General features: G+C 42.7%; 1 protein-coding gene across 1 annotated transcript in view; it reads left to right on the top strand.

Annotated features, from left to right (window-relative positions):
• The window catches only part of Tbxas1 (thromboxane A synthase 1 (platelet)), a 141,761-nt gene that overhangs the window by 11,393 nt on the left and 111,103 nt on the right, over nucleotides 1-19,265 (top strand). The window contains exons 2-3 of the mRNA XM_013021630.1: nucleotides 15,593-15,686; nucleotides 18,960-19,012. Of these exons, the coding sequence (XP_012877084.1) occupies nucleotides 15,593-15,686; nucleotides 18,960-19,012 (147 nt within the window). The remainder of the gene's footprint in view (nucleotides 1-15,592; nucleotides 15,687-18,959; nucleotides 19,013-19,265) is intronic.

Consider the following 19,265-nt stretch of genomic DNA (forward strand, 5'->3'; position numbering starts at 1 on the left):
AGCTACTGGCACCCAGCCTGGAATTTTTATTATAAATGAAAACAATGAATCTCTGAGAAAAGCCAGACATTAGTGGGGAAATTGCTGGCTGAGACTACTGACACCTGGGCCTTGCCTGTGGAGTGTTGAGCTACATCAGAACTCAGTGTAGGGCTCAGATTGAATCTGGGCTGAGCCTAGGAGTTTGCAGCCAAAGAATGATGGAAGGCTGGGCTTCTTGATGATGGGCTTATGCATCCTCTAAGAAGACCAAATAATTGAGTCAGACAGAGTATGGCCTGGAGGAAGGGCCTATGATATCAACTCTGGTCTGGGAAAGCAAGGCTTAGGGGAGAATGTCTGAAGTCCAGATGCCCAAGGTAAGCTGGATGCCCAAAGTACAGTGCTTGCCATGGCCTGAAGTATAACAGCCAGGGGACACCCTTGCCAATTGCAAGCTGTATTGTTTAGGAGAAATTCATTGTTCAACTCTGGGCAGTAAATTTATGAACGCTGTTATGCCAAGCAATGTTGATGGCTGGAAACATAAATAGTTCCAGAATTATTTTAAGTGTGCTCATGGGCACTAGAGCTCTACTGGGTTATTAAGTGGCAAGGGGAGGGGGAGTAGTTGATTATTTTTCTTTCCAGAAACTACTCCTTGGGTGCTGGCTAGTGGTAGTAAGAAGGAGGGGGGCTGTCCTTATATTACTAGGCCTATAGCACACACTGTATTTAACTTGGGTTTCTGAAGATTTAAAAAAAAAAAAGATGTCACACTGCCATGCCCCTTTATCATGCCTATGTGTACCCTTTCCTCTAGGGAGCTGCTGGGAATCAGAACAGTGGGGGGGGGAATAAAAGGGGGAAGGGGATCTCTTGTTCTGTCTTGGATTGGGGGAAGCCAGCAGCCCTGTTGAGCAATGCTGGAGAGATCCACATGGAGAAGTCTGAGGAGAGTTCCATAAATGATCAGGGAAGTGGGTTCCTCAGCTTGATGGTAATTTTCTGGGAGGTCATTATCCCAAAGACCTAGTTAATCGGCATCTAAATTCCTCCTGAGATAATACATGTTTGCTGTTTGAAGTCACTGCAGGTGGGGGTGGGGTGGAAGTGCAATTATGCAGCAGTGGCTAACTAATACAGATGGTAAGATAAGAATGGCTAGGAGGGCAGAAACTAGAACAAGGGACTGGAGTATGGTTTGATTTTGAGGCACAGGTGCAGACAATGGATAGGCCCATGGGTTGGCCATCGGAGAAGAACCAGGAGGTTCTGTGGGTCTGAGCATCTGGTGTAGAATCCAGAAGGATCAGGCCATCCACAGTGATGAACAATGGGCACTGAGACTTGGCTATCTTAGACTGGAGCTATGTATTGTAAGATTTCCACTAGAGTCACAGCTGAACACTGTAGCTAAGAGATAACCAAGGGCCAGTGGGTGAACTTGCCAAGGATTAGGTCAAGACAAAAATGTGGAGATTATGGCAATAAACAAAACGCAATGGGGTCATAGATATTTTGGGGAATCACACAACACCCTTTTGTTCCTTTGACTTGCCCAAGAACTTTATGCTGTGTGCAAAGCCAAGAGTCAGAATTGCTTTCCTGGCCTTTACTGGGCTATTAGGCATGTCACAGAGAGATAGAGGGATGGAAATATCAGCTGGCCTGGGAGGCATAAGTTCACGGTCAGTTGGCAGAGCTTTTTTTGAAGGCCTTCTCAGGTTCCAGACAATGAAGTTTTGAGCCATCCTCAGTGCCCAGGACAAATATCCAGTGTCCCCTGTACCAGAGGCTCCTGAGTACCGGTCAGCCAATGAAATGCCCTCTCTATGCTTAAGCATAGACCAAGCCTTGACTGCCGACCCATAGCTACTCAAGTTGATGGATTTAGAGCCTGTAATGTGGCTTCTACCTAGGCACAAGATCCTTCGGCCACATGCATCTTCAGACAGAGGAGAAGGCCTGCGTACAGACTGCCCAGGACTAGGTAAGGTAGATTCTGGACAACTTGTGTTCTGCAAATGCAGAATGATAGACCACAGAGCCTGCTGGAGAGAGAATAGACTGCCGAGTTGGCAGTTGGGGTTTAAATCTCCTCTCCGTTTCTTTCTTTTCATTTTTAAAACGTTTTAAAATTGTTATTATAAATGTGATGTACAGAGGGGTTATAGATACATAAGTCAGGTAAAGAGTACATTTTGGGGGGACAATGTCACCCCTCCTTTGCCCTCTCCCAATCTTTTCTCTTTTTGACAGTATTGGGGTTTGAACTCGGGGCCTCATACTTGCTAGGTGAGCCCTCTCACTTGAACCATACCCCTCATCCTTTATTTGCTTTTACTTTTTTTTTTCTTCAGATAAAGCTTAACTTTGCCCGGGTTGACCTCAGACTTAGATCTTCCTATCTCTGCCTCCTGAGCAGCTGGAGTTACAGGCATGAGCTTCCATGCCTGGCTCAGCTTTGCATTTTGCTGCGTGACTTAATCTCTCTAAAAAATGGGAATGAAAGGAGATATGAGGTCCTCTGTGTACAGCACTCCTTGGAGCTCTGCCTTCCCTGCACCCCCACTATGAGAAGCTGAGTATTGGTTCTGTTTATCATCCTGCATACAAAGGCAGGAGCCCTGGCTGCCTTCCCTGGGTGCTCACTGAATTGTCTATTGGGTTCAACTGAGGCACATGTCCCTCTTGCACAAGAGCATCTCAAGGGTTCTTTAAGGACTTCATAAAAACAAAGGATTAGCCACAGATGACTAAGCCGCCAGCATGGAGACAGAGCAGGTACCATAAATAGTGAATCTGGGCAGGATTAGCTTCTGACAAACAGAAACACAGTGTTCTCCGCACTTCCCTCGCAAGCAAGCATGCCCCACTGGGGATGCTGAGAAACTCTGTGAGTGGCCACGGAAAGCATCTCTGTGGGCCTAGGGTGGTCGGGGGGGGGGGAGCACTGAGAGCAGGGGGCTGAAGAATGAGCAGGACTTGCCTGGTTAAAACAAAAACAATCAAACAAAGAGACAATATACCAGGTGAGAGCAGAGCTGTATGTGGCTAGGAAAGGGGGCAGCAGATTTAAGGAGGCCCTCCCTGTCCAGGATGTTTATGGACGGGCCTTGCTCTTGAATGACTCTGAGATCAAGGGCCTCTTTAAATGTGGTAACTAGTACCTTATTTGCCACCTCTTAAATCCTCACCAAAAGCCCAGAGCAGAAAACAACTTGGTGGACCTAGAAACACGTAGGATTGCCTGAGTCTAAAGAAGGACCAAGACCCACTGCACAAAGAATTCTGAGCAAGGTTGCAACATAGTCACTTGTGCATGTTGGCAAGTTCTGGCACTGGTGTAGAGGGCTGATTGGTGGAGGCTGGAGACCAGGTGCTGGGCATTGGGAGTGCTTATTCCCATGGGAGAGAACCATGGCTGGGGCAGGGCAGTGGCAGCTGGCAGGAAGTGGGAAGCAGTCACTCGGGCACAATGACAGTACTCGGTCCCTGACTGCAGATGAGAATTGAAATAGTGTCTGGCGATTCTCAGAAGCCAAGCCTGGCACAGTGGAAGTGCGAAGCCCACGGGGAAGCCTCTAGAGCTAACTTCCTGAGACCAGGCGCCTGCCCACAGAGCTGAGGGTCCACGAAGCCCCCCAGACCCCCTTCTGTCAACTTCGGCTGAGTTGGATTCCCTGTCTTGCACTTGAGAAAATTGCAAAATACCCACTGGAGGTGTATTTCCCACCATATCTATCCAAAGAAAAAGATTAAAAAAAAAAAGGAAAGCTGAGCTCTTGAAGCATTAATTAAAGCACCATGGTTTCTTTTTTTAAAGCAGGGCTACTACCTCATCTGGGATCATTGGTAAAGCACAGAGCCTTTGTTATCCTTGACAAAGTGATTAATTCAGACTCCAGGTGAATTCAATAGCTTTTGATGTGCTAAGATTCCCCAATGAGGACAACATCATCAATTACTTAAACAAGCCACTACTGTGAGAGTGAGAGCTGGGTTTGCCATGGGGCCCAGCCAGCGAACTGGCAGTTGGAGAGACGTGGGTGGGGGTCTGGGGGTGGGGCTCAGCATTCACCTGTTTTTGGATGGTTTCGTGGCAGTGCTGCTGCTGGTCTTGGGGATGGCATCAGTGGTTTTAGGACTATATCCCTAACACTAGGCCCCTGCCTGTGGCCTCATTGCTTTGGCCCCTAAGTGGGCAGAATTGCAGAACTGCGTGCTGGAGACAGAGAGGTGAGTTCAAAGCTGATGGGAACAAATGCTCCCATCCGAAGACAAGGTAGGGGGTGTCATGGGCTACTTCCTGTCTGGGCCTCCTGTCTCCAGATTCCTAAGCTGCCTAGCGCACAAGGCTACTTCAAAGGATTTAAATGTATTTTAATATGTTTCTATTTATGCCTTGAATGAGTCCCTTATTCTTCTCCCTCCCACCCTGGCTTTGGACAAAAGTTTTCTGTTGCATCTATCTATTCCATTAAATTTTCTAGTGGGAAATTCAGTCAAAGAACCAATACCACCCACCCCAGAAATAGTTCAAAACTATTAGCCGTGTCACTGGTTTGATGACATCGCTCAATTGCTTTGTTCTAGTTTCAAAGCAGAAACAAAGGCTGCATGTGCCCTCACATGCTTAGTCATTCTCCTGTAATTGTCACTGGGATGAAAGGCCAAGATTGTCCCAGGTCCATTCCAGGGACCAGCTGGGATCAAAGTGGAGTCAGGCTCAAGGCTTGACTCTCACTCTCCCTTCTTAGCCTCGAGTTCTACCCATATTCCCTTTGCCACCATAGGCCTAGAGCACATTGCCTGCGTTTTTCTGACAGAGCTGAGTTTTCTTGGGGCTGGAACAGGCATTTAAGGACACACATTCTAAAGTCTCTTCCTGTGGCTTTATACTCCTGTCCTCTGTGCCCACAGGGTGTGTCCTGTGACTCATCTGGTGGGCCTTGGCTTTTTCCAGCACCTTTTCTTAATAAGGTTTAATGATGTAATGAGAATCATGGTTGTTGGACAGCTTCGACATTACTTTCCTGGGTTTCGTGGCTTTCGGAGGGAGGAGTCCTCTTGGAGGGCTCTGGGTTTTGGTTTGTGTTGGTTTCCACACTCGCTTTGGTGAGAAACAAGAATATAAGGACTATTTTCTGCAGATGACAATTGAAATATAGTCTGGCGATCCTCAGAGGCCAAGCCCGGGTCAGGGGGAAGTGCAAGGCCCTCTGGAGCTCATTTCCTGAGACCAGGCACCTGCCCACAGAGCTGAGGCTCCACTAAGGACTATTTTCTATCTTTCCAGGCTCAGCAATAGTCAGAAGCATCATCAAAATAGGAGTGGGATAGGCCGGATCAGAATATTCTTCAAGGACCTGAATAACAGTGCTTAAAGCACTGTTTGCTATTGCCTATTGTCTGTTCAGTGCTCTAAGCTGTAAGTGCCACAGGCCAGGCATGGCTGTCATGATCCACTGGGCATCTTGCAGCCTGGTACCCAGCACCAGGCTGGCTGGGCAGACTCTCTCAGAGAATGTGGGCCAGTGATTTCTTCATTTCCCCATGCTGATTCACATGAGAACTTTCTTCTTGTCACTTTTCTCCTACATGCTGGTAAACTCTGTGTCTTAGTTTGGAAAAAAAAAATCTACTGCCAAGTACAGACTGGTTTTCTGTATTTCTGAGACTGTGAATACAGAGCCTGTGGGTCATTTGGTCCAATCTACCACATGCACTCTGGGAAAGGACTGAGATTACCTTCTCTGGCCATAGCCATATAAATAAGCAGATCTCACTTGACATGGTGGCTTGCTTGGACCAACCTGGAGAGTTCCATCTTCCCTGCAGTAGGGGTGGACAAGAGATGGCAAGTGAAATCATTGGAGGTTGTGAAGACTGAATCATCCATTATAAAGAATTATTTTACTTTTTCAGTAATTCTAAGGATTAAACTCAGGGAATCATGCACCAGCACCTGGCAACATCAGTTTGTTGGGATTTTTGTGTGTGTTTTTTAAAAACATTCTTGAGGTTGAATTATGCATTATCAAACATGGTATCATAAGTTAATTATCTAATTTCTCACAATGGCGACACATTATATTTTTTATATTACTATAAACTCATAGATTTAAATGCATCTAACATGTTTTGGTCTATAGCATTATTACTTGATTAAATTGTGCATCCAAGACATGCCTATATTCTGATGGCTGAACTCAAGGTGTCCACAGGGCAGGCTCTGGGGGAGGATCTGTCCTTTGCCTGGTTGGTGTGTGGCCACATCACCCCAATCTGTTTCCAGTCTTCACTTTGCCTGAAGGAAATGGGGTGAGGATGTACAAATCTCCAACTTGTAGGGATGTCATAATATGGGCAATTGTACAATCTACGAACTCACCAAGATTCCTGGCTCAAACCATGAGTGAACAGGTTGCAGTGGTGACAATTTGGAGTTGGCTTAAGGCACCACCAATTTAGAAAAGAACTCCAAATAAGGCTTCACATTTAAATATTGAAAAAAATTTAAAAATTGAGGAAACCTTTAAGTGTTGATATTTAAAGTTTAAAATGCCTAGAAGACATGAAAAAGGTGCAGTTACAAAAACAAACAAACAACAAAAAAAGAAAAGGTGTGGTATGTTGGAAGATGAAATAAAAGGATTGAAGCTCAGTGGAGACAATGGAGCAGTTGGCTAGAGTCAAAAGAGGCTGCTTTCTCTTTCATGATCAAAGACTCGAAGAGTTGTTTGCATCCTGATAGGAGTGATCAAGTGTGAAAAAAGAGATCAATGAAAGTGAAGGAAAAAAATAAGAGTATCAGATATAGGTAGACAAGAGAGAAAAGGAACGAAAGTGACTGGACTCTGCCAGGTCAAGGCTACCACTCTCCCCCACTACCTGGTCATCAGCTCAGCAGTTTCTATTATTATTCCAGGTAACTGGTTCTCAGTACCCTGCCTGTATTCTCAGCATATTCTCTCTGTGTTCTCTTGTCATACCTAGCCTAGCCTAGAAGATAGAACAGGAAGGAACAGGTTAGTGGAGACTGTAGATAAGAGACCCTGTTTGAAATGTGGCTGATCTGGTTTCAACTCTAGCTCAATCATTAGTAGCACTTGAACCTTCTCTTTAAGCTTTAATTTCCTAATCAGCACATGATTTGTATCTCTGCCTTCATATAGTTGGTGTATCATAAGAGACAGTGTATAAAAAAAGCTTACTATATATACATGTATATATATATACATAGAATGCTATCATGTATATATATACATATATATACACATATATATGTATATATATACATGATAGCATTCTATGCCTCCATCAGAAAGAATGACACTGTCCCACTTGTTAGGAAATGGAAAGACTTGGGAAAAAATTATATTAAGTGAAGTAAGCCAGGCCCAAAGAAATTAAGGTGCCATGGTTTCCCTAATTTGCAATAACTAGTGTATGTCTAGGACAAGCAGAAAAGGTCAAAAGCTTTGTGCATATGACCATATAAGATGATGCTAAGTGAAATGAACCCCAAGATAGGGACACAAGTGGTTTTTATCTTTCTTGCTGTTGTTTTCTTTTTAATGTATTTATAATGTGCTATGTGATTTTTTTGTTTCTTTTGTATGTTCTTACCCCATGGTATAACCCCTGTTTTCACTGTATTTCATTCCAGTGCCCTGTGTCTTATATATACATTTTTCTAATTTGGGGAGGGAAAGGGAAATAACAAAAAGCTGAAATAAGGATACAGGTTGACCCACTGTAACAATGAGATGTACAAGACACTATGTTGAAAATGAACTTTACAACCTCATGGAGGGGTGGGGAGGAGGGAGGATTTGGGGAAGTGGGGAGGGAAGGATGGTAGGGGAAAAACAAAGGAGGGGGTAATAGTGCTTGATACCCATGTAACTGTAACCCCTCTGTACAGTATTTTTACAATAAAAATATATATTAAAAATGCTTACCATAGTGACTGGGACATAGGAAACAATATTACTTGCTATAAATTATAATGACAGCAATGATTACATAATTCATATGTCATTACCAATATATAATATTTCTTATGTTGTGGCAAAATTGTTTTTAGGCTAATGGCTGCAATGATTACATTTTCATAGAACTTACAGTAGTGAAGAAAGAATTCATGTAAGCCAGCTACTTAAATATTTATTTAGTAGTCCTCATTGTTTTTCTAAAATAGTAAAGATCATAAGCAGTTCACTTTTCTGAACCTTTGGGGACAAATTATAATGAGTGCTACTAAATCTTTTGTATATGGCTATATAGAACTAAGTATGTGTTTTTCTGTGATTTCTTGTATGCATCTTTAAAAAAAAATTCTCATTTTATTGTCAATGTGATGTACAGAGGGGTTACAGTTATATACATAAGGTAGTGAGTACATTTCTTGTTGAACTTGTTACCCCCTCCCTCTTGTGTGCATCTTATAAAACATTTTATACAAAGAAATCTACTATTAGAATACAACTCTCATACGATGAAAACAGTGTATTTTAAAATGAGTGGAATGCAACTAAAGAAATACTTAGCAATTTATAGCTTTAAGTGTATTCATTTAAAATAAGCTAAATTTTAAAAAAGCTAAAAGAAAGGAAGAGGAAGTACCCACCAAAAAAATAAAAAGAGACTATAATCAAAGCATGAGCATAAAATAATTAAATAGAAAACAGAACTTAGAATGATCAACATAAAATCTAATACTTGACAAGACTAAAAACCTAGACAAGGGGCTGGGAAGGTGGCTCAATGGTAGAGCGCTTGCCTTGCACACCTGAGGCCTTGGGTTTGATTCCTCAGCACTACATAAGCAAAAAGAAAAAAGCCGGAAGTGGCGCTGTGGCTCAAGTGGTAGAGCACTAGCCTTGAGCTAAAGAGCTGAGGGACAGCGCCCAGGCCTAGAGTTCAGGCCCCACGACTGGACCCCCCCCAAAAAAAAAACCTAGACAAAGCTATACAAAACTAATCAAGAAAAACTTTTTCAAGCAAACTAAAAATAGGAAATACCATTACTTCAACCAAAAACTATTAAAAATTCACAGCAAAAGCTCACAGTTAATCTTAAAATATTAGATATATTCCTATAGATTCAGAAAGAAGAAGATGCTAATTCTTACTACTTCTCTCTAACATTGCATTAGAAACCCTAGCCATTGTAATAAGACAAGACAATGAAAGGGAGGCAAAAGGCTTAAAAAGAAAGACAACAAATTGATATTATTTGCATGAAATGTAATTGTCAACACAGGCAATCAAATAAACTCCACCTGCAAACCAGAAGAACTAATAAAGTTTAGAAGGATCACTGTGTACAAGTTTGGCATTAAAAATGGTATGTCTACAGATGAGAAATTCCAGTAATAAATATATGTAAATATATTCATTCATGCTTTTCTATGCATAAAATTATTAAATTGTTACCAAAGGACAGAGAGAAGAGAATCACTAGAGAGATATACCACCTTCATAGATGAGAAGAATCAAGTGTTACAATCTGTTGGCATTCTTAAAATTAATGTATACATATAATTACAATTCCAATGAAAGTCCAAACAGGATTTTTAAAAAGTCAACATATTAATTCACTTCAAAATTAGAAACAAGAAGATAAGATATGAAGAAAATATTTTAGAATTGTAATAATTAAAATAGTAAGGCACTGGCATAAATTAGACAAGACGGACCCAAGCCAATACTACCAAGAGTATGGTGGAGATGGCAGTATAAATTTGTGAGCAGAAAGGGCCAGGCCAGCATCTTCACCAACCCTATAGTGGGCAGGATTATTTTATCAGGGTCTCCATGAGATATCAGTCCTGCGGAGCCATCTCTTGTGGCAAAATCTGGCTTATCCTCCCTTCTGATGATTGATTTGTCTTTGCAGCCTCCTGGGCTCTGAAAGATGCCAGATCCTGATTCCTGGGGAACAAACCACTCACCATTATAAATTAGTAAACGAACATTATTATTTTCCCATTGAATCTTGGGAGGTAATCTAGCTCCTATGGACACATGAGCAAGAGTGAAGGAAGGTTCCCAGCCTTGAGGACCAGCTGAAGGCAGGTCTCCAGGGAGTGGAAAGCAGAGGGAACTTTCTGGGGATGTCAAGACACACCCACGGTGCTGAAACGGGAACTGAGCAGGCTTCACAAACTCTGCATTTTGCAATTTCCCCACAGAAAATTGAGGCATAACTGAAGCTGCTCTGTCCTCACAGTTCTCCTGCTGTAGTTGGGGGTGCAATGGGACAAGGAAAGAAAGAAACTGGAATCCAGTCAAAGTCAGCCACTCAAGTTGGCGTTGGTAATTTTCTAAATGAATGAAAACAGTTCAGAATTGGCCAGCTGGTTGTCTTCTTTGTGCCTCCTCCTTTCCCTTCCCTTCCCTCTTCCTTCCCCTCTTTCTCTCCTACCTCCCCTTCCTCTCCTCTCACTTGGCCTCTCCCCCATCCTTCTCCTTCTCCCCTCCTTTTCCCTCGCCCTCTCCCTTCCCCTATCTTCTCCTTTTCCTTTCCTTCTCCTCTTCCTTTCCCTCTCCCCTTCCTCCTCACTTGTCCTGTGCTTCCTCTCCCCTTCTCCTTCTCCCTCTCCCCTCCTTTTCCTCTCTCTCTCCCTCTCCCTCTTAGTAGTAGTCATGTGCTCTATCACTTGAATCCAGTCCTTTTGCTTTTAGTTGATCAGATAGGGTCTCACAATACAGATGTGCAACACCTCACCCAGTCCCCAAGTGAATTCTTTATACACAGCTATTGTAGCATTATTCTGCCTGACACCTAGATAAACAATTGTAAGAGTTAGACAAAGCAGGGGGAGAGGGAGAATAGAGAATAAAGTAGGGAGAGGAAGAGGAAGAAAGGAAAAAGAATTTCAACATTGGGGAAGTTTTTTTTTTTTAATGCTGAAGAAGGTATAGCAAAACATATTCTTTTTCCTGAGTAATGAAAGAAATGCAGAAATCAAGATATATTGATCCACTAAATTAGGAAAAAATAACCTTACAAGACTGATGAAATAAATATGTGACAGTGGGACTAAACGGAGAAAACTCTGTAAAGTATTTGGCATTTTGTACCTATGTTTAAAATAGTGACGTGAATTTCAGGTGTGTCTGTGAAAGTAATATATAGCCGTGAATCATATCCATGATAATTAATATAGAGAGATAAAACTAGAAAAATTATGGAGTATATAGTCTCAAATGTATACAATACACAGAAAAGCTAACCAGAAAGACTCAGGGAAAGTAGACTATACTTTCGCCTGGAGAGTCTAGCTTTCTTGCCCCAAGGTCTGTCTCATGCTTCAAGATTTACTTTCTGGAGAGCCAGTAAGCCTCATCTTCTGCTCCCAACCCCCTATCAAAACCTTTTGAACACACAATAGTTGAACACTCCCTGATGAAGCTTCCACTTGTGCCCACCACTCCCTATAGAATGACAGTGGGTTGCTCTTCTCTGAAGGGCAGGGTAGATGTGTTGCTGGCAACCTTTGCTTCACCTGGTCTGGGAGCCTCACAACTGTTACTCCAGGAGCAGCTCTTTTTTCCAAGAGTACTTTCCACTTTAAAGACATCAACTACCTCTGGAACTTCCTAAAGCAGCTAACCATGGAGAAATTATTTGCTAGTAATCATGAAAATGGAATGAATGAACCAAGGAGCTGGCTGCACTTAGACACATACTAGAGGACAGACCAAGTCCTCTAAGGCTGCGTAAGACATGCTGTGAGGATAATCCTGTAGGACAAGCTGGTCTTGGAATGCTTCTTTTGCTCCAAATGTCAATCCATTTGGGCCTCTTTTATGATTCTTCAACATATCCCCAATTTATTCTGAGTGGCTACTTTGATTAAACAACATACTACATACCTATGTGAGATCAAAATAGGGCATTTGTCCTGAGGAAATTGCAATATTGAGAACATTCCCAGCTTTACCATTTGAGCCTAGTGTTGAAGATGGTGCATATGGTTTAATTTATTATGAGAAGGGACAGAATAAGTATCACCACCGGCGTGGCAGGATTTATCTCCTCTAGCATTTAATGACTGCCTTAACTGTGAAAATAAAACCAAAGAATGCTCTCTGAAGCTATATCTGCTTTTTGTTGTCATATTCCAACTTCAGTATCCTTAATGTAAACAATGACAGATGTCCATAATCATAATTGTAGGATTCATTTGCATTAATTCCTGTCAAAGGAAAGCTGTTCTAAATATCACACCATGCTGATCGAGGATGATTGTACATTACCTGCTTTTCCCAGTTGCATCCCACACCACCTGTACAGTTTTGGATGACAACGAACTTAGTGACATAAAAGAGAAACTCGTTTTACAATGGCGATTTTTAAAGTAACAGGAGGAAAAAACGTTAAGGTTTTTCACTGACTCTCTAAAACTCAATCATGAGTATCCCTGGGATCAGTTTCCAGACGTGTCTGGAAAGCCAAGAAATCTAGGTGTCAGCAAGGCCGTACATACCCTGATCCTGTTCCTTCCTTGGCTTCCCCTATTTGGTTGCAGGCAGTTATTCCTCTTGCTGCCTTCATAGTCGCTTGGTGTCCTCCATGTGTCTTGTCTTCTCCAGAGCATCTTCTTAAAAAGACCTTTGCCACTGCATTAGACATATGCTCTACTTTCATATGACTTCATCTTAGCTAATTACATCTGCATCAACCCTATTTCTGAATAAGATGATCATTCTGAAGTTCCTGAGGGTTAGATTTTGAAGTTGTCTTTAAAAAATTATTGTTATTGAAAGGTGATGTACAGAAGGGTTACAGTTATATAAGTCAAGTAAAGAGTATATTTCTTTTTGGACAATGTCGCTCCTTCCTTCACTCTCTCCCAGTTTTTTCCCTCCCATCCCTACCTATGTGTTGTATAGTTGGTTTTTGACACAGTGTCTAGTGAGTACCACCGCTACCTTTGTTTACCCTTGGTCCCTTCATTTCTGCGCTTCCCTTCCCTTCCCCTCCCAAAGACAGATAATAAACAAGCAAGACAAAAAGAAGAGAAAACAAAAGCAGCAAAAAAATAAAAACCCTCTTGTTTCCATTTCCTAGAGTTCAGGCATTGTGCCTTTAAGCTCCTTTCCTAAGAGTATCAAATGATCATTTTGAACTTACCAACCCATCACAGGTAGAGTCCATGAATCTAGAGTTAAGAACCTGAATCCAAAGAACATGAAACAAGGGGGCAGGGAAGAAAGTGGGAATGAGACTAAGCGAACTTACTGTGCAGGTTGCCTGTAAACCTGGTGAGGAGGATCTTCCCCGGCAGGTTTGGGTGGTGAGACTCTGGTGACTGGCGATGATACTTGGCCAATTCCTAGCAGAAGACACACACATTCTGCCCTAAAATCTGTGGTTAGGCCCAGGACATTCTCTGCTGTTACCATATGTTTGGGGGGAAAAAAGATGTCTGAATTTTGTGCAGAGACACATGGGCAGTGTTCTTATAAGTGGAGTTACATAATTAGGGCATGGGCTTGCATAATAATTAGCATGTATAATTAGGCACAGACGTCTTGTCCTTTAATTAGACAATCAAGACATCTAATTACAAAAATTAAGATGTAATTACGTGGCTCAAGATCTTCATATTTCTCTTTTACTCTATCTGAGGTTCCATTTAGAAAATAATTCACAGAAACTGATGGAAAAAATATGCCTAGACTCCTGGTTTGAGGTTGTTAGAGAGGTGGTAAGGGAGATGCTGTAAGTCTTCTTTGATCCCTCTCATTGGGTATAAGGGCCATCGTTTAAAATACCATCAGCTACTTGAAAGAGTAACTTTTGCCCACTGTGCTGGTGCACACGTGCGTGGAGAGGAACGTTGGCATGACTAATCCGCATCGTTCACAGGAGGCTGTGCTGTGGTTTGTAATGACACTTGGACTTGGACTTCAGTGTGATGTCCTGGGAATTCATTCCAGCCTAACAATGTCCCCAGATGATGGAACTCTTGGCGGTTCTGGCAGAGGAGTCTGCTTCCCCCTTCTGTCCTCTTTGATTCTCTCCTATGGCCTCTGCAAATAGAGACCCATTGCCTAGAAGAATACAAACCCACACCCACGCGGTCTTGCCCTTGGTCTGGATGTTTAATAATGTGCAGAAATGTCCCTATAGTGTAAGTGCTGCTTCTTAGACTGCAGGTAATAAATGAGTGGATTCTTACCACTGAGTTTTGTAGAGTTCCGTTCCCTTTTAGAAGCCAGTCTGTGGAGTTCTTCTCTGTTGTTTTTCCCAGTCTCTAAATTGTGCTTTGGCTGATCTCTGCATGATGCTAAACACTCAGTTTGACTCATTAATTTTTCTGAACTAACTGAACTTTTGACCTAATTGGCTGGCTGGTTAGGGATCAGGGCCATATGGCCATGGTTTTCTAAGCCAGGCTTTAACTCCTGTTATTCTTCTCTTCCCATAAACTGCTGAAATATCCTAGTAATTCCAATGTTTTGACAGCCATACTGTACTGCTGCTTTCTCTTGGAAAGTGGCACGGAAGTCTGTCAGACCACACTTCCTGGTTTTTGATTAAGAAAGTCTGCTTCTCATATGGTTGCAAGCTGGGGGAGGGGGGATCGGGGGAAGAACTAACAGAGGTTGGTGATATTATCAGGTCTGCTCTCCAAGGTGTGCTTCCATCTCCTTATTTTATTTTTTCGGTTGGTTGTGGGGCTTGAACTCGGGGCTTGGGCACTGTCCTTGAGCTTTTCTGTTCAAGGCTAGTACTCTATCACTTTGAGCTGTAGCTCTACCTCCTGTTTTCTGGTGGTTAATTGGAGATAAGAGTCTCACAGACTTTCCTGCCCAGTCTGGCTCGAACCACAGTCCTCAGATCTCAGCCTTCTAGTATTATAGGCATGAGCCACCAGTGCCAGGCTCTGTCTCCTTCTCTAGTATTTAATTATTTTCTATGGAAAACAATTGTCAGTTCATCACTGAGCCTTCTAAGCAATTGCTCATGATAGACTTAGAGGCAAATCTGAGCTGGGATGAGATATGTTTGTAAAGATCATGATGGGCTTCTGGGTGTGGGGAGAGGCAGTCAAGCTACTTCATCCCTAAGGCATCTCCCAACTCCGAGGTTTTCAGATCACTGGTCTCTGGCTCATCACTCAGGAATTTCTGACTGAGTTATTCTTTTTGTTACTCTTGTTGTACACCACAACAACTCTCCCTCTGCTCCTTAATCGTGTTCACTGGGAATTACTCTTCTATCTTTACTCTATACTTCCAGTGAATTCAATTCTTCCAGTTCCTAATAGGGCCAACACATGAACAGAATCTTCAGTTTCCTACCTTTTTGTTGGTGGTGGTGGTGGTCGTGGGGCTTGAACTCTGGGCCTGGGTGCAGTCCCTTAGCTCTTCAGCTCAAGGCTAGTGCTCTACCACTTGAGCCACAGCACCACCTCCAGTTTTCTGGTGGTATATTGGAGATAAGAGTCTCATGGACTTTCCTGCCCCAGCTGGCTTTGAACTGTGAGCCTTAGATCTCAGCCTCCTGAGTAGCTAGGATTATAGGCGTGAGCCACCAGTACCTGGCCAGTTTCCTACCTTTTAAAGGTTTGTTTCTTCCTTCCAGGTATTCCACATCAGCATTCTCAAGGCTGGAGAAGTTGGGCATCAGACATCCCAAGCCATCTCCTTTCATTGGAAACCTGATGTTTTTCCAGCAGGTAAGGCATGAACTCACTGGGCTTTGTACAGGCTTTCCCCCATGAAGAACTGGTCTTCTCTAGGTCACCCCAAGTGGTTTGTGTGTGAAGGTGCTATGTGATGCAATGAGCCATTGTCTACTGTGCTGACAATGCTCTCTCTTGTCGGCCATCAATATGCTGGACCCTTTAATTCATTCTCTACAAATCTGTGAGAACCCTCGAGCCCCATGGGACTGTGCCTGGCCCTTGTAGATTTGACTAGTGTGTGAATGACAGCAGTGGTAAACCCAGGTTGTATATGTGTGAGTGTTTGACCTTCTGCAGTAATCCTGTCAAAAGACAGGAGGAGTCTCTGTTTCTCTGTGATTCCTGGCCCCCTATATTTGTTACCAAAACTGTCTACCTCAGTACTTCCTGATTTTCCTTGTTATCTACCTCTTGGATTATGCCATTGTTTATCATCCTATAACTCCCTTAAGATAGCCCTTGGCCAATCTGAACCTATAAAAGTGGAGGTTGGGGGAGACACTTAGGGTTTAACCATGTGTCAGTTAGCCCAGTGCTCACCCCATGATGGTACTGGATCATGACTTATTTAATATTAAATTACAAAATGAGATATCACTGCATGGACATTTCTTCATCATTGCTCTGGAATCTGCTGGTTAGAACTAGCACAAACTCTTTTTGTTGAGTGTCTAATTACCCATGCCTTAGAATTCAGGTTACTTACACCCTCAGTGCACCACTGAATGGTGGTATTCAGCACCAAAGCAGGATTGGGTAGTGGAGATGGGGGCTGTGGTCTTACTGTAGACAGGCTGGAGAATTGTCAGAGTGGAGGCAGCTGTGGGAGAAGCACAGACACCAGGGGAGGAGCACTATGTGTGTGCCACATCGTTAGAATGACAGCTAGAGTGTCCACTAGCCTGTACCCGCCGGAAGCTAAGAGGTAGAGAACACTGGGAAGTATGGTAATATGTCATTTGTTTACTCACACTCTGAAAGACAAACTCAGAGCTGTTCATGTTCCATCATTCTGAAGTGAGTGAGGTCCATGGGAATGCAAGATTCCCCTGCCAAGGGCCACCAACAGTTTAGGTTAGAGTTACAGAATCCATCCAGGCTGAAGTGGTAAGGGCTTATTACAGGATAATGATGACAGCCACAAGAAAAAGAACATGGGCTGGGCACCAGTGGCACATACCTATTATCCTAGTTACTCAGGAGACTGAGTTCTGAGGATTGCAGCTCAAAGTCAGCCTGAGCAGGAAATTCTGTGAGACTTTTATCCTCAATTGACCACCCAGAAAACTGGAAGTGGAGCTGTTGTTCAAAGTGGTAGGGTACTAGCCTTGTGGAAAAACTCAGGAACAGTGTCCCAGTCCTGAGTTCAAGCCCCATGACTGAAGAAAAACTCAAGAAAGAACCTGGGCAAAATTGGGAATGAAGTGATGAGAATTCAAGGCAAAAGGAGTTAAACACGAGCCTTCGATCTGTGCCAGGATTACAGGGAGAATGGCTGTAGGATGACAGAAATAAAAAGTCAGAAAGGGTGTCTGGCTCTGCTACAGAAACCCTGCTTTAAGTAAACTGTCTTCAATTTGCCGGAGTGACATGGCACAGAAAGAGCCCAGGAGGCACTTGTAGATAGGGACTCTGGTCTCTATCTTTGAAAGTTATTTTTTCTCACATTGGGTTTTCTCAGAAGCCTGTTGGTTTATCCTCCTAACTCACAGGGACACTGCCAGTAGAGCAATATCAGGAGCCAAGAGATTGGATTGTGTGTGTGTGAAAAGCCACACAAAGCAGGAAAAGACTAGTTTTGGACTAACCCTGATAATGACCATCTAATGGCTCTTCAGGACACCCCCTTCTCCCTGCCCCCTGGAAAGGCAGCTCCTTGGCTCTCGGCCCAAAATAACCATAGCTATTTTTGCCTCTTGATCTCCCTCGCTTAAATTTCTTTTCTATCATTTTGGTCTCTTTCTCTGCTCTCATCCCTCTCCAGTATTTGTCATGTTGATTGCTTGCTCCCAGTATCTTAACCCTCCAGCCCCCTCACTCCACATCTTGTTCTCTGGCGTGTCTAGAGAGTCCAAAACAACTCTCTCCTTAAGGCTTCCTGCGGATCCTTGAAGCAAGTGTGAAGGATGTTAGAAGTGTCAGATAGGAAACAAGAAATGAATGTCACCTTTTGCTGGGGGCAACCATCCTGGGTACTGAGTTGAGTAATGGATTTAGACTCCACATTTTGAACAAAAACAATTTAATTCAGGGTATGAGGAGAACACAGAGCTGTCACCTCTTGAACATTTCCACAGATACTCCTTTTCAGCCCATCCTTGTATGCACAGATCCTGCCAAGTTCTTTCTAGAACTTGCTAGAATGTAGTCCCTTCAGTGACTATTTTTATATTCATGAATACTTTCCTTGGTATATGGCAAACTAAGCCTGGAGAATTCAGTGGATTTAATGGCAGTGGGGTCTATTTCCATTTAGGACATTCACTTCATCTAACCCTCAGCTCTCCTCTCATACTATATCACTTATTTATCATATATACCCTTGTACACCCTACCCCAACACAAATCCAGCGCTTCCCACCCAACGCATCCATGTGTATTTTCATATATACGTCACTCCGCCATATTGAAATTTTTGGAGCCCCCACTCATGTGATGTCCTCAGGTGTCCCCTGCATTTGCCACCTTCACAGTACAAGAGCTTTAGAATTTTTCTGATCCTCCACCCACTTTGTCCCACATATACCTTCTGGTAAACTCCACTATGAAAATATGCCCATGTTTTATCCTATGTGGAGTCAATCTAAAGTAATGTTATACTTTGAATATGTTGGTTTTAGTTAAAAATCTAGCTTAGTTGGAAAGAAATCTTAACTGGTGATAATTCTGATAGACTCCGAAGTTTACACATTTAGGGGCCATGAAAGGAACTTGGCCAAAGAATGATCTGAGCCACATTAATGGGGAAGGGGGGAAGCGGGGAGGTTCTGCGCATGTTTTAGTAGCAGTTAGGCACAATAGTTTAAGCACTAGCGATCTCTTTCTCTCATTAAAATGGAGCTGCTGAAGAGTTTAGCTTGACAATATTTTTTAAAGCCTCTTGTTTATCCAATATTCTGCAGTACTTGAAAGCAATATAGCTTGAATTCTTTTTTATGGTTTATGTAATTTTGCCCTTGCCTTTCTAGAGTTCTTTTTCCTGAGTAAATTTGAGAAGTTGAAAGTTTGCTCAATCATTCTTACTGTAGTATGTGTTTTCTGCAGGGTTTTTGGGAAAGCCAAATGGAACTCAGGAAACGATTTGGGCGTCTGTGTGGGTAAGGAAACTCAGCTTTTATTCTATATGCTTGCATTTCTGCACATTGAGTTGATGCGGCAGAAATAATAAGAGTAGGAATGTTACTTATGTTTATATTCACTCCTTTGGGATAGTTTCTTTCAAATTTAGTTTTTTAGTGTATTTTAAGTGTTTCGTTGTAACATCTTCATATGCATGTGTTCAATGTTCTTTGATCATATATATTCATATCCCCATCATTTTCTCCTCTCCCCTTCTCCTTCCTACAGATT

The sequence above is a fragment of the Dipodomys ordii genome, unplaced genomic scaffold (assembly GCF_000151885.1).
Source record: "Dipodomys ordii isolate 6190 unplaced genomic scaffold, Dord_2.0 Scaffold56, whole genome shotgun sequence".
Taxonomy (NCBI): Eukaryota; Metazoa; Chordata; class Mammalia; order Rodentia; family Heteromyidae; genus Dipodomys; species Dipodomys ordii.